The 14,493-nt window shown below is 39.2% G+C and overlaps 1 protein-coding gene across 1 annotated transcript in view; it reads left to right on the forward strand.

Annotated features, from left to right (window-relative positions):
* The window catches only part of TMEM132B (transmembrane protein 132B), a 254,690-nt gene that overhangs the window by 108,938 nt on the left and 131,259 nt on the right, over positions 1-14,493 (forward strand). The window contains exon 3 of the mRNA XM_042805547.1: positions 2,231-2,371. Within this exon, the coding sequence (XP_042661481.1) occupies positions 2,231-2,371 (141 nt within the window). The remainder of the gene's footprint in view (positions 1-2,230; positions 2,372-14,493) is intronic.

Raw genomic sequence — 14,493 nt, forward strand, 5'->3', positions numbered from 1 at the left:
ATAGCTGAGGGGTTAGCGCAAGAGGAAAGCCATTGTTTTGGGGTGCAGAGTGTCTGGAGAGGTTGGAACAGCTGGGCATGTAGATAGATGTGGATATTTGACGCTCTTGCATCCTTACCCCTACAGTGTGTGTGAGGACCACTGATGGAGGTAGAGAGGAGCAGCAGCTTCAGCTTCCATGAGTAATGGATCTGCACAGGGGTCCTGCACGGTTAAAGCCTGCTCAGGTGTGGCAAAGAACTGTCCCATGTCTGTTTTCATCCTTGTTGGGGTGAACCAACCTGCTAGATTCTGATCAGAGTAGATGAAAGTAAATGCTGCAGAGCAAAGATGAGTGCAAAAGCAGTGTAGGAGGACATAACAAGCTTCTGACAGATGGAAAAAGGCTGATGAATCCTGAAATCATGGGTGAAATCCAGCTGTTCTGACCCCTGCTCCCCCCAGCATCTCCTGCCTTTTAATTAACCTTTAGTTAGCCAGGGATTTGACTTGGGTGGAAAGTTAGGTTAGAGGTTTCTAGACTTGTCAAGAAAAACATGGGAAATTGAGGGGTGGTGGGGAGGCGAATTTGTTAAAAAAATATAATTTTTGGCTGGGAAAGAGAAAATTTTAAAAGCAGTGTGGTTTGTTTTTTCTTTTTTTGTCAGGCCCTAATGATTTTTTTTCAAGAGTGGTTGACTAAGTCTAACGAAAAAAATTATTGAAACCGCTCCTGAAGGCCTAATTCTCTATCTCATGTACATTACAAGTCAGTCTGAAATGAAGCCATGGAGGTGTCTTGCAGGAATTATTTGGTCCAGTGTAATTGCTATAGAATAAATGAATGTTCCTCTGAAAAAAGAAGAGGAGATGATAGGAAAGGGAGGGGCACATAAACTTTGAGGCATGTTGTCTGGAGATATGAATGTCTGTGGAGAAACATAAAGGAGACAATTAGAGAAATATCAAGTAAAATTCTCTCCTTACAGGAAACATTTTTCAACAGATTGGTTATGCCGGGCAAGAATTTGGCCTATCAAGTCAATAAAGCCTTACAGGCAAAAATAAGGATATCATAAAAGCAGGATGAATTAATTACTTCTCAGAGGAAAAAACACCCACTGAGTCTTGAAGCTACTTTGATCCAAACCCATGAACTCAGCTAGAACTTAAAGGAAATTCTTAATAGTGTAATGTGAGCACCAAGTGGCCACGAGGCATCAGGGCAAATCCGTCACAATTCACTGTTAAGTAACACTTCAAGTCTCAGCAGTGCTGTTTCATTCCACCATACAACTAAGAGGTCCCTCTTGGCTTTGCTTTTAATTAATTAAGTCACAGTAGTGGCGAATGTGGCGCTACAGCAGTTGCTTTCTGCCTAATTGTTCTCCAGGCATATTTGCAGCCCTCCTGTCAAAATCCCAGCCTTGTTTTAGGAGTCAAGCTGCACAAATGAAATCCCTGCTATTAAAAGCAGTTTTTTTTCCTAGTCCATGGCAATCTGTTCCCATGCTGAGCCCCACTGGAGCATAGACTTTATTTTTTTTTTTTTTTAGCAAATTTTTTTTTAAAGCAAAAAATGGTGACACTTACCAACTACCGAACTGCTTTTAGACTCTAGTCATGCTTAGGAAATCAAGGTTTTCCATGTCAGCATCAGATTATTTTCAGCATCAAGAGTTTGACATGCCCAGTTTGACAGATTCCAGTACAATGGCATAATTATTTTCATCCCTCAATCCTGAATCTAGGATAACATATAACTTCTATCTCCTTCCTGCATTATGGTCTTTGAGCAGTGAAATGCATTTTTTCCATTAAGATTGCCATAATATTAAAAGGCACCTTGCTCCCAAAGGTTTGCAAGCAGGAGGATATATTTTATATCACCGTGCTCTGATTCTCCATCTTAAACTGCAGGACAGACACAACAAATTAAATCAACTTATGCTTAGTCACATCTGTTGTGTTTATATCAAACTGGTGCTGCTGAAGCAGAAAGCATTCTTATTCCCTCCACATTGTTCAAGATGAAAATTAACTGGCTTTGCGCATAATGAAACTCATACTTCATCTCTTTAAAATGATTGGACCTGTTTTATATTTTTAAAGCAGAGTGACTTAACAGTTGCAATGTATCAGTCTATTACTAATGGAAGAGGGAACATTTCCTTTCATCTTCCTTGTTTACCTTTCTGGATTTATTTGTGGGAGGTCTGTAACTAAAGCAATCCCTATTGTTCCCCAACAGAATTAGGACAGCCCCAGGTGTGAAGATCATGGACATCAGAGTCAGTGATGCAGACCAGTGGGGTGTTCAAGAAGAGACGGACAGTGCGAGGACCACTGCCACGATCACATGTATGCACAACGACCCAAATGCAGAGAACAGGTAAGCTGATAAATGCTTTTGTGCATTAACCCTTGCTAAAATACTGTGAGAGACATACAACAGCTTCTTTAATGAGTCATATTGCTCTTTTAATAGTAGTATTTTTTCTTCCTCAGCCTCCTTGGAAAAGCTATAGGTGATCTGATGAGAGTTTTTCCTTTTGTTTCACTTATGAGCTTTGGAAGTAGATTATCTAATTAAACTGGAGGCAGCCAACTAGTCCTGGCTTGCATTTGCTTTTCATGCACCTTCAGGGCAGCAGGAGAATTCCTGTTGCCAAAGAGCCAGCAGAAATAAATGGATTTAAATGGAGAAATATGAAGAATAATTGAAAGCAACATAGGACAATGCTGTCTTCTTTATTTGAAAAGCTATGAAAGTAATAGCTATTAAGTGTTATTCATTATTGCTGCAAAACACCTATGAGTGTCTATGAACTGTCTCATGAATGCTGTGTATGTTTGTTATGGTAATGCTCCCACAAGCTATATCAAAGGTAATGAGAAACTTACATTTTTAGTCAGAATTATGTATTTCACAATCCAAGCAATTTCTCTCCATTATCACGCAGTTACTCTACACTTAAAGTACACTGTGCATAAATTTAGCTTGCAACTGTATCATAATTAGGAAATAACAAACTTTATGTCAAATTTTTTTTAGGGGGTGTCTTTTGCATCCATCTTTTTTCAAAAGCTCATAGAAGGGAGAAAAATGGTTGTTAGTACTTGGTTAGACCTAGGAAGAGGCTTGGAGTGCAAAGAGAGTTTCTACTCTGTTTAGTTTCTGAAGCCGTATTTGAGGAATAAATGAATCCTATCTAGCTCCGGGTACCTGTGATACGAGTGTTGAGGTGAAAGCTCTTTAACGTGAGTTTGCTTTTTAGCAACAGGGATAAATAGGCACTGCTAAGGTGAGAGTCCTCTTGGGTGTGTAAAACAGGCCTGATGAATAGCAAATGAAAAGTGCCTGTTTCTCTCCAGTAAAGTTGCAGAACGGAGGCGACTGAGTGGGACGCAGACATTTGCATTGTAAACACGCGAAGTGAGGGGAAGTGATTCCCTGCTCATTGTCTCTGGTTAAGTCAAGTGCTACAGAGCTTTCTGGCATGAAATGCCAGGCAAACCTTTCAGTTCATTATCTGTTTCATTCACTTCCTCATTTAAAAAAAAAAAAAAAGAAAAAAAGAAAAAAAAAAAAAGGTGGCGATGGGGAGTTCCCTCTTGTTTCATAAGCACCCTTGTCAAAGTTGCAATTCTGAGGTTGTGATGTAGGAAATTCTACCCACCTTCCATCATTATTTTGCTGGAGTTTCATGGGCTACTGTACTGATAAAGCAGACCTCTAGCAGCTGGATTTGGCACTGTATGCTTTGTCTCTAAATCCTTTGTCTTTTGGCAAGATTTCCCAGTTTCTTCAGAAGCTGTTAAAAAGCCAGTGAGTCCCTTTGGTGGGGTGAGAGCTCAGCCAGCAGAGAGGCTGGGTCAGAGGGGAACCTTCACGCTTGCTCCGGAGCTGCACGATGACACGTGGTGGCTCCAGCAGCAAAATCTCAACCTGAATTAGCTCAGGCAGCTGATCTGGGTGGTTGTGCAGTATCCGCTCTTTGCTGAACGCTGCAGTCAGTTTTTTTTTGCTAAAACAACTGTGACCTCTGTTCTGTTCAGAACAAGGTGGAAAGCCATCAACGTGAAAGTGAAATGGTGAGGTTAAAGGAAAACTTCACATCATTAGGTGTTAATGAGGAATCTCTATATTGAAATATAAAGAACTATTTTTAAAGTTAGACAAAAAATAGGATGAACACTGAAATTTATTGCCTTATACGTGGTTTCACTAATGCATGAAATTATACCTGTCACAGTAACTTAGTTTTTATTAAAACTGATTTTTGCTTTGTGTTGAACTGTTAAATTGCACAAAAGCAACGAATCTCAAGTTAATTAATACTTTGACCCTTTCCTTTGTGAGATTAGTTTAATATTTTTGGATTAATTAAAGTATGCAAATAGAAACTGCTGAAAGATCGTTTCCAGATTTGCAAATATTGTAGTGCTTAGAGTAAATATTTAACTTTGATTTTACTTTAATTTGCTTTTTTTGGTCATAATGGTGGCCCTCTTGATTCTTTTGAAGAATGTTAAGTCTTTATATGGGGGTTCTGCTGTTTCATTTAAATGAGCAGAGACCTGAACTTGTTTCTGTTAAGGTCAATGTGGCAAAACTGTCACTAGACCTGATTCATCTGTTCCTCTTTTTAGTAATTCAAGGAGCTTCATTAAAGGCAGTTTACGTATGAATGAGAGTGCAGGATCAATCTATTTCATTGCAGAGCAGAAGCTATTAGTAAACAGAATTGTATTTACCTCGGGGGAGATTTTTTTTTTTGTGTGGGTTTTTTTTTTTTTTTTTTTTTTGGTTGTTGTTTGATTTTTTTCTCTCTTGGAAGTAATTTCAGTTCTGCTGATTTGTCTGGTGTTACGCTGCTAGTAGCGAAGTGGGTAAGCCAGGACTGAGCCTCTGAGCCCAGATAGTTTTCTCTGAGGATGTGATGGCCGAGTTTGCTATGGTTTTGCAACCTGCCTTGAGCTTTGTGAGGGTATGGAAGAGCCCCAGCAGCCCTGCAAGCTGGCTGGGCTGGTACAGCTCTGGGAGGTTCGGTAAAAGTGAGAAACTCCAACAAGTCACAGCTGCATTCGCTGAAATCTCTGACTACCCTTGTTGCCCTTAGCTTGGAGAAAGGTCTGTTCTCTTCTGCTTTGCACTTCAGTTGCTCTTTCTTCCCCAGTGTGCAGCTCTGATAAGAGCCAATGACAGACACTGCCTGCAAGGAGAACAGTGGCTTTGGACTGTGACACGTTTGTAATCCAGTCTGCATTTCTTTTAGCCAGTGTTACCGGCTGGAGCCTTTTCAAATTTGCTTACTTTTCTAATCTTTCTCCTTCTCCCCTCTGCAGTGTTATCGGTATCGTCAGTTTTTCATCTCCATTTCTCACATTTCCCTACGCAAATTGAGTATTCATTAAAATGCTTTAAATTAAGACCTTTCCTCCTTTCATGCAGAGTGCATCATGCCTTTTCTGTGCATTACTTAAAAAAAAATTCCTTATCACAATGTTTCAGGCCGTTTACATTATATTCTATTAAAAATCCATTTTGTCCAAGGTTGTCACAATTCATAGATTAAAGCTTTCCAGAGTGTGTTTTGTTAGGAATACATTCATAAATTCACCTCTTTAGTAGTCCCATAAGCTTGTATTTAAAACCTCTTTTTGATAATGCAGTTGAACAAAGAGCCTAAAAAGAAGAGATTTATTATAAATATATACACAAGTATATATGCACACATCTATTCTGATCTGTGTGGGGCCTTGCTTTGCCCTTATTGCTGTCACCTCAAATGGCTTTTTTGGTAGCTCTTTGAGTGAGGAGATTGATTGTTGCCATCTGCGTTTATTCTCCCTTGTGTTCTCTCCTTGGGGCAGAAGTCTGTGAATCTCATTTTGGTAGTGTTAGTCGAAGCAGCAGCGTGCTTTGTTTCAAAAAGGCACAGTTTCTACTTCAAGCACAAATACTCTTGCACTTTGCCTACAGCTGGGACCCAGCACTTCCATTCCATAGGAAAGGATCTTTATGGATTTGTGCATTGAGTGCAGAGTACATCTTGCAAGGAGTAGAGGTAGTCAGGGCTGGTTGTCTTAGATAAAATCTAGTGCTTTCAGCCTCCCATGCAGAATAGCTGTGTTTGTGAAGGACTGAGATCTTACCCTGTGGTGTAGGGCTATATGTTGAATTATTTCAAAAATGCTTTTGAAATACAAAGCCAAAATTTGGAAGTCTACCAGACACAAATGCCTCCTGGTGTCCAGAAAACTGATCCTATTTTTGTAAAGACCATGCAGGCTTTTTCCACTGTATTTGCCAAAAGATGGATTGAGTTTTGCAATTCTTCTGCCCTTTGCACCTCAGCGGTTTCTGGAAGTGTCTCAGAAACATGCCACAAATTAGGCTGCAGTAGGACTAGGGCAGGAGGGCTTGAAAAGATCCCCTGTGAGCATGGTGCATCTTTGGCAAACTGTGATACCTCATAAGTCAGTGCTGATATCCAGAGGAATGGGATTTCAGGAACTTTGCCAGAGTGATTTAGCATTTTATAGGATTAGGTTATTTCAAATCATTGCTGAGCAGGAGCTGAGTTTCCCTGGTCTCATTTGAAAGGCCCCACGATATGACATATTTCATGATGCTCAGTGTCTCCTTGCTGGAAAGTTGAAGAACAAAATCTTAATGTGACCTGGCCAATGGTTCAGGAGAGACGAGATGGCACAAACACAAAAACTTAAGAAAGAGAGTTGCAAATCTGCTTTGAAAGGGAGTGTATGAAGAGATAATTTTCCTAACTCTGGAAAACTGTCATTAAATTGTATTGGATTGTTACCAGATGAGGAGAGTCTGATTCTCTGACAAACTAGTACTTTAATCAGAAAGCTTAGATTTATGCTAACTGGCAAAGTTAATATTTATGCTAACTAACAAAGTTAATGAAATTTATTTTACCTGCAGTGCTGAGTATAGTCTTATTGAGACCAAACTGGTTCTTCTCACTTAGGGATTATTTTATCTCCATATCTGTAATACAGCTTCCATCTCTCAGGATATCTATCACTGCATAAATTAAACTTGCATGAGGGAGACTGAGAATGCAGAAGTAGGGAGGGTGAAATCTTTCAGAGGGATTTTTTTCAAGTGTCCTCAGAAGTATTTGTTCTGTTGCTTGGAAATTTATATTTTTTTAATTGATGCAGACCAGCTCAGCTGTCTGGCATTTGACATCATCTATCTTTAAACTCGAATAGAATATTAAGATTCTATAATGATCATCCAAATTCTTTACCATTTTAGGAGGTATTTACAAAATTCAAATACTTTAAATGATTTTATAAAATTGTAATTGTAGTGTGTGTATATATATAACTATATCTTTAAATCAGGAAAAACATTTATGTATATATAGGTATGCAAATAGATCCCCTTATTTTAAAATAATTAATTTATTTTTCCACACTTGGTAATACCCTTTGAACCAGAAATGTCACTCAAAAGGAAGATGTAAAGTTGTCTGACAGTTAAGATATGTGCATATATTTATTTAAAGTAAATATGTGTTATTGGAGCTGATGATCAACTGATCAAAGATGTATCATTTGATTTTGTTTTTAAAGCTTTGGGAATGTCTCAAAAATAAGAGCTGTGGTTCTCTCCCTCCTTATTTTGACAGACAGCTTTGAGACTCTTATCCCTTTACTGTGGGAAATACCATTTTTCCCACTACATATTTCAGTCCCCACTTTACTGAAGGCGATAAGCAATTGCTGCACCTGGTAGCCCCCTGGGTGCTGTCAGGCTTCCTGGCTGTACTCGGCACCAGCTCTGCCAGATTTGAGCTCGCTCTCACAGCTTTTTGGAGGTGTTTCTGCACTGAATTCCCCCCAACACTGCTCCAGAATGACATACTTGGGTCCTCTGTTGCTCTTGTGGCAGTGTGGTGCAGAGATTCCCACTGCCTCCAAAATAGAGCCTGCTGCAGTCCTGGTTGTTTGATGAGATGATTTACTGCAGGGATTTGGCCTTCCAGAGGATGCAGCTTGGTTGTATCTGAAGTGTCTGTGCTCTTGGTCAGTATAGCACAGGGCATGCTGAAGCTAGAACAAGGGGTTTGGTTACTTCTGTAAGATAAATAAGCCTATAAAGATGGGTGGCTGCAGCCTGCTGTAGCACACAGCAGTGTGCTGTTAACCACACTGGGGAAGACATCAGGACATGCAGTGAAACACTTACTGATGTGTTTATTGCCAAAGGAACTTGTTTGGCCCCAGGACACTGAGCGTGTAAAGTGCCATCAGCAACAACAGTTGGCTGACAGAAGATCAATTGCATATGTTGCTTTACACAAAAGAGCAGTAACTGGTGCAGACAGACAGCCTTGCTCCGTCTTATTTTAGGCCCATGCAAAGGCAGTGGGCTGAATGCCATGAAGTTCACATAGTACTAAAGTGAATGAGTAAGAGGAGCAGAGGGAGCAAAGAAACACGAGGAGATGTGTAAAGCAGACAGGAAAGAATAGAGAAGAGGCAAGGGAAAAAAATCTGGGGAGATGGGAAAAGGAAAGGTGATGGCTGTCACCCCCTGCCAGACTAGTCTGACGTAGGTGAAGTAGTCAGACTTCCTTAGGGCCTCTTTCCACCATGAAAGCCATACTTTCATGCACCCAAACTTTAGCTACTTTGAAAAGGAAGGTTTTGAATTAAAAAATAGATGACCTTAAGGTGTGGGAAGAAGTCATAAACTCTGTGGTGCAGTGTACTGGCTTGGGTGTTTCCCTCCTATTCTTATGCACTTGCAGCTTTCCCTAGGTCAGAGGTGTCATGGGCAAAGAAATGTGCTTTGAATGTAGAATGTGCATGGCCTATAGATCTTGCAGGAGTTCATCCTCTGGCCTTTGGCCAGACACCAAGACAGCACTGTCTCTTGAGCCATCGATGAAGAGGATTTTATCTTTAATGCACCAGTTTTAAGGTTGTGATCTCTATTAGAGTGATGGAGTCTGTTCTGCTTTGTGTGAAGAGTGTTCCAGTGAGAAGCATCCACACACATTTTCAAATATAAATGACTCAATAGAGTCACAAAGAAAACCTGAATTATAAGAATTTTAACTAACCTTTATTCTTTACATGTATGCCTTTTTGTATAAAAGAACCCAAGCCTGCTTGGAAATGTTTCTGTAAGATAAAAGCACTGACTTTTCACAGGAGCTTAGTGAGGACATAAAAAAATAATAGACAAATTAACAGTGGTAGGAGGGACAACTTATTGTAGAAAGCTGTAGTTCTAGGATCAAATAGGGAAGTATCGTTTCTGGAGGGTTTTTTTTTATCATTAAAGGCCAAGAACAATGAAATTGTCTGTCCATGTCCTGTTGAGAGCCTAATAGCCTGGAAACCACATGAATTCTCTCCTGGCCAGCCAGCTCTTTCGGATGGCTGTTTCTTTCTCTTTTTTAGTTAGGCTCACTGCTGCTCTGGTAAAGACTCCAGTAGAGATGGGTCAGAGGGATTACTGACTGGTAGTCCAGATAATTGCTTCCTGGCCCCAGTTCACCAGTCCAAGAAGGTAATGACTTAGTGACTCTTCTTATTCCCTCCTTCCTGTGCTAGTATAGTACCTTTATTATGGCCCAAGGATATATTTTTGAACAAATACACCTTTGGTAGTTGGAAAAAACCTGTTGCACATTGCAGAAGGAAACCCTAACAAAGTAGATATAATGTTGTCTTGCATATTTGGAAAATGAGGAACATCTTGTTGGAAGAACTCAATAGTCTTCACCTGTAGTCAGTGGAATAAGATGATATTAGAGGCATGAAAATGACTTACAAGATTAATATTTGATAAAGATGTCTTAACTTGCCAAACTAGTAGAAAGCTTTGTGTAAATGCAGAGAAATATGCAGAAAATTCCTTCTGACAGTGTTTGTTTAATTGGCATACAGAGAATTGGAAAAATATATTCTTTATCTTCTAAAAGTTGGATCTGGCTTAGAAGGTTTGGTTATGCCTCAAAAAATATTTTTACATAACCTGCTAGGTAGAATAGTCTCTGATTACAAACTGTCTTTGTACAGGGGAGGTATGATGTTACATGAGAAGCTTCAAACTTGGGCTATGTGTAGCATATCATGGTGAGCAAGGGCCTGAGAAATTACAAGACTCAGACTAAGGAAAAGAGAAAATGCTTTGAGTGTAGAAAGATGTGTGCTGAGAAGTAGCAAGTCCTTTCTTGTATCCCATTCTCTACATTTTTGGTAGTAATGGGAAGAAAATTATGACAAATAGCAGATTTATCATGAAAAAAGGAGCATACGAGTTTGACCACCTGGTCACATTCATGCCCAGTTTTTATCTTTGACTCAAAAAGGCAAATTCTGATTCCTTGGTCAACTTGCTTGATAGATCCAGCAGTTCTTTGTCAGCTGTGTTTGTGTCTAAAGACTTTCTTCCAGAAGTCTAGTTCCTATTTCTAGAAATGGTTTGACAGGCAAATATTTTGCTTATAATTTAAGCCCTTTCAATTTTTATCCCTTTTTTCTGTATTGACAGTTCAGGTGGTATAAGGAAAATGGAAGCGATTTCTTAATACCTGACTTTTCTTTTGTATATAATGTGGGGTTATAGAGCAAAAAAAAAAAAAAAAAAAAAAATCAGTGGAACTTCCTGATCCTTTGGTCTCTTCCTTGATGTAGCAATGAACATGTGAAGAAGTGGCTTAAATAAACTCTTCGCAAGTGTGGTCCACAGAACCTGTTTCAAAGCCTATTGGTTGTGACATTTCTTTTGAAAGATGAGCCCAATCATTCTGAAATGAGCCTTGTTTTTTAATTTGACCTAATTAGTTTCATTTTGGGTATATCGTTCCTAGATGTGAATCTTAATATTGATGTAACAGTTGGGAAAGTTTAATTTCAGGCTAGGGTAGTCTGCATAATTAGGACTGCAAGAATATAGCAGGGAGGCTGAGAGCAAAATTCAAATGCATGCTCGTGAGTGAATGACTGTTCAAATAGTTATTCATCCATAGGTGCTGGCATGCTTTTTCCATATTGGATGCCAAAGGGAATGATGACATATTCAAGAATCAATGGGCTTCTCTGAGTACCTGTTTACTGTCTGCTATTTCCTATGCAGTATGTTTTAATGGTCATGTGGATGACTGCATGTGAGTTACAATGGGAGGACCATGACAAAAATCTGTACAATTCTGGAAAATTTCTAAAGATTTACAGCGATATGTATGCACATTCCAGCCTTGCTTAATTGATAACTTAAAACTGAGAGTTAAAGCCCAGGTAGGCATAGCTGCTGAACTCATCACTCTCATAACAGATGTTCTGATTGAAGGAGCAAAACTGATTGTGTGTTGGATTTTTTGGTTTTGTTTCTATAATTTAATTACCTTTTCTTGCTCCCTTGGAAATTTAGACATGAAAAAGCCTTTTCTTTGGTGTATGCTTGTCTGAATATCCAGGAAACACAATTCTTAGTCATAGTTTATCTTATAAATGCGGGGTCTGCACATATTTTGGGTATCTGTGCAGCACCTTTAGATATCTAACATCACCTTATTGATGGAAAAGTTCCAGTGAGCTTTATGAAGATTACAGAGGGAGGGAGAAGACATGATCAAAACTATTATGCCACAAAAAGCATTACCTGATTCTTCTGTAAACGTTGTACTTACTTATATAGTCCCAGATTAAAAACCTATTATTTTGGCAAACTTAAGTCTCGATTCAAAAGAGCGTCTTTATCTAGGGTGCCACTTAAGTACATACTTGGTTTTAAGTACCTACCTTGGTTCTGTTGATGCCAGGTAAAGTGATAAAGGAGATACTCAGAGTTGGCAATTAGACAGCAATATTTGGAAAATATAAGTCTTGACAGTAAGCCATGTTATATATAATGAGAGGCATTAGCATGTCACACCTGAAAATATTGTGGAAATCAGAAACTGAAATCTGTAGTGCAGAAACCTTTCTGAGTATTTTGGAAGTGTTGCTAAGGAATTTATTTTTGGCAACTGTACACAGAGATGTAAGCACCATAATTAGTTTGTTCTTCGATATAATAGGAGTGGAAAAGATTACTGAATAAATATGAAATCAGGGAGCTGCTATCTGAGGTATGTTTAATTCCTACTTTTACCAATTTATGAGTTTGACTTGTAGCGGAGCCTACTGCATGCATCTGAATTCCATTTGAGATGTGTTGACTTGCTTATTTAACAGCCAGTGCATTAAAGTACAAAAGCTAACAATTCACTTATTAGGCTGTTAGCCAAAATTTAAACTCATTTTATTGTTAGGGGGTGCTGTTGCTAGATAGCCAAATATTAAGTTTTTTACTGTGATTTATTTGAATACTCTGAGCCAAATACATTATAAAACACCCCAGCATTAACTTTGCATAAATTATTTTTTGCTTTAATTAGAATTTTTCACCTATTTTTTCCATTGATATTCATCACCTGTGTTTATAATTTAAAAAGTTACAAATGAAAAATCTCGTAAAATGAAAAAGTAAAAATTGGCTGATGCTTCTGTCTGTGTCAGTATATGATTTTTGATTGTTTCTTTTAAACCTCACTCTTTCATTGAGAAGAACATTAAGTCCCAGTTAATCTAAGAGCCTGCACACATTCATTAGTGTGATGAATCTGTAAACTGAGACTTGAGCACTTTTGCAAGATCCCTGGTCCTCCGGGGTGTCCAAAGGGTCACCGTGTAGTGATTATACTGCTCCAGAGGGCAGCTTGTGCCAGTACAGAAAGGCCAGAGAAAAAACAGACTTTCTAGGGAGGATGAGTAATTACTAAAGCTTTGTGGTAAGAGGCAAAATACCGGGGAGCACATCTGACCATTGTAGCTTTCTGTTGGAGGACACAGCTTGCATCAGGACTGCTTACCAGTTCATCTCACTAGGCTTGTAATAGGAGAATAGTTATGTCCCCCTTGCCACCTGGCTGAAAATGTAGGATACCATTTTATTATAAACTTGGACATACTGTCTTTGGGAACTTGCACACAGGTACTTCAAAGCTGGCTGTGTTTGTTCTTTCTATACAATTTGGTCTATGTGGGTTTTCCCAGGATACTTGTTAATGGGTTTGCTGTGAAATATTGCAGTCATTAAGGCAAATCGCTAAGCCTTTAGCAAAAAAGCTTCCCTTAAAACCAACTGCCAATAGCTTGATCTTACAAAAATTCTTTTTTTTTTTTTTTTTTATTGGTATAATTAATGATCAGGTTTGATTCTTCAGAAGTTCTTGGACTCACTGGGCTTGAAAGCTTAGCACTTACAAGTCTCGCGAAGAGCTTCGTTAGAGGTTGCTCTTCTGCATGTGTTGTCTGGATGCTGCATTTTTTGCTTCTCAGCTTGTGCCTGGATTGTGAGCAGCCCTGAGGCCAGGTAAACACAAATCCTCCCTGATGTTTGCTGAGGTTGTGTTAGGCTGGGGTGCAATAGCAGGACCAGCAGTGTTGCACTCGTACTGACACTGTATTTCACAGTGTGCCTGCAACTGCCAAGATGGGACTGAGACTGCCAGGCTCCCCCAAGGAGATGTCCCTGTCACTGCCAGCCAAGGTGGCTACCTCGCATCACTCTCATGCTTAACACATTTAGCTCTTTAGCCAAGGGAGTGCTCAGCAGTGAACAATCAAAAAGAATTATGTGGCCTTTTCTCTTAGGAGTTTTCAGTGCAGAGATTTGACTCCAGAAGTTACTGACCTCAGCAGTGGAGGTATTTGGAGATACGGGTTCCTGTTTTCACTCTCCCTCTTAGTCAATTTTGTCCATTCTGGTTTTCTAAATCTGTGACTGGTGTATCTTTTTGTTAGACAAGCACTCTTGTTAATGGTGTACCATTTAATTTCTCTAGTGACAAGAGGAAGAAATAAGTTATTCCTCTTTTAAAAAGAGTGATTTAAGTAGGGAATAATGAATGCAAAATGCTGTCATTAAAAATCAGCAGATAAGCTGATGGATCATCTGTCACTCCAAAGCCTTGCCATAAAGGAAAAATAGATGATAATTTTTTTAAAAAATAAAAATGGTAAAGATAAGTATGGAACATGTTGACTGTAAGTGCCTTAATAGTGAAAACTGTTATTTATTCAGTGAACAACACCTTGAAACTCCCTGCTGACAAGCACATTGTAGGAGAAAATAACTTCTTTCAAGAGCCTTCCTAAAAGGAAGGAGCATGAGATATGGGGGTATTTTGGTGGTCTTCTTATTTGACCACTTTTCTTGTTGCAGGTATTAATTCCATACCATAGCAACATGCTGGCATGAAATTGGATTTGCCACAGTATATACTCAGCTGTTTCGAGTGGAAATGATGTGTCTGATCTGGAAGAGGCATTTGGGTGCCTGCAGAGGGAGATCCGTGGGTCTGACCTGCCTGTGTTTGAGTTCAGTGCTTCCAGGTATGATTCATTTCAAGGAATGTACCTAAACCAGCCCCCCAGTAATTGTGCAATGAAAATGCTTTTTCTTTGCACAGA

This window comes from Tyto alba, unplaced genomic scaffold (genome assembly GCF_018691265.1).
Source record: "Tyto alba isolate M040663 unplaced genomic scaffold, T.alba_DEE_v4.0 Super-Scaffold_44, whole genome shotgun sequence".
Lineage (NCBI taxonomy): Eukaryota > Metazoa > Chordata > Aves > Strigiformes > Tytonidae > Tyto > Tyto alba.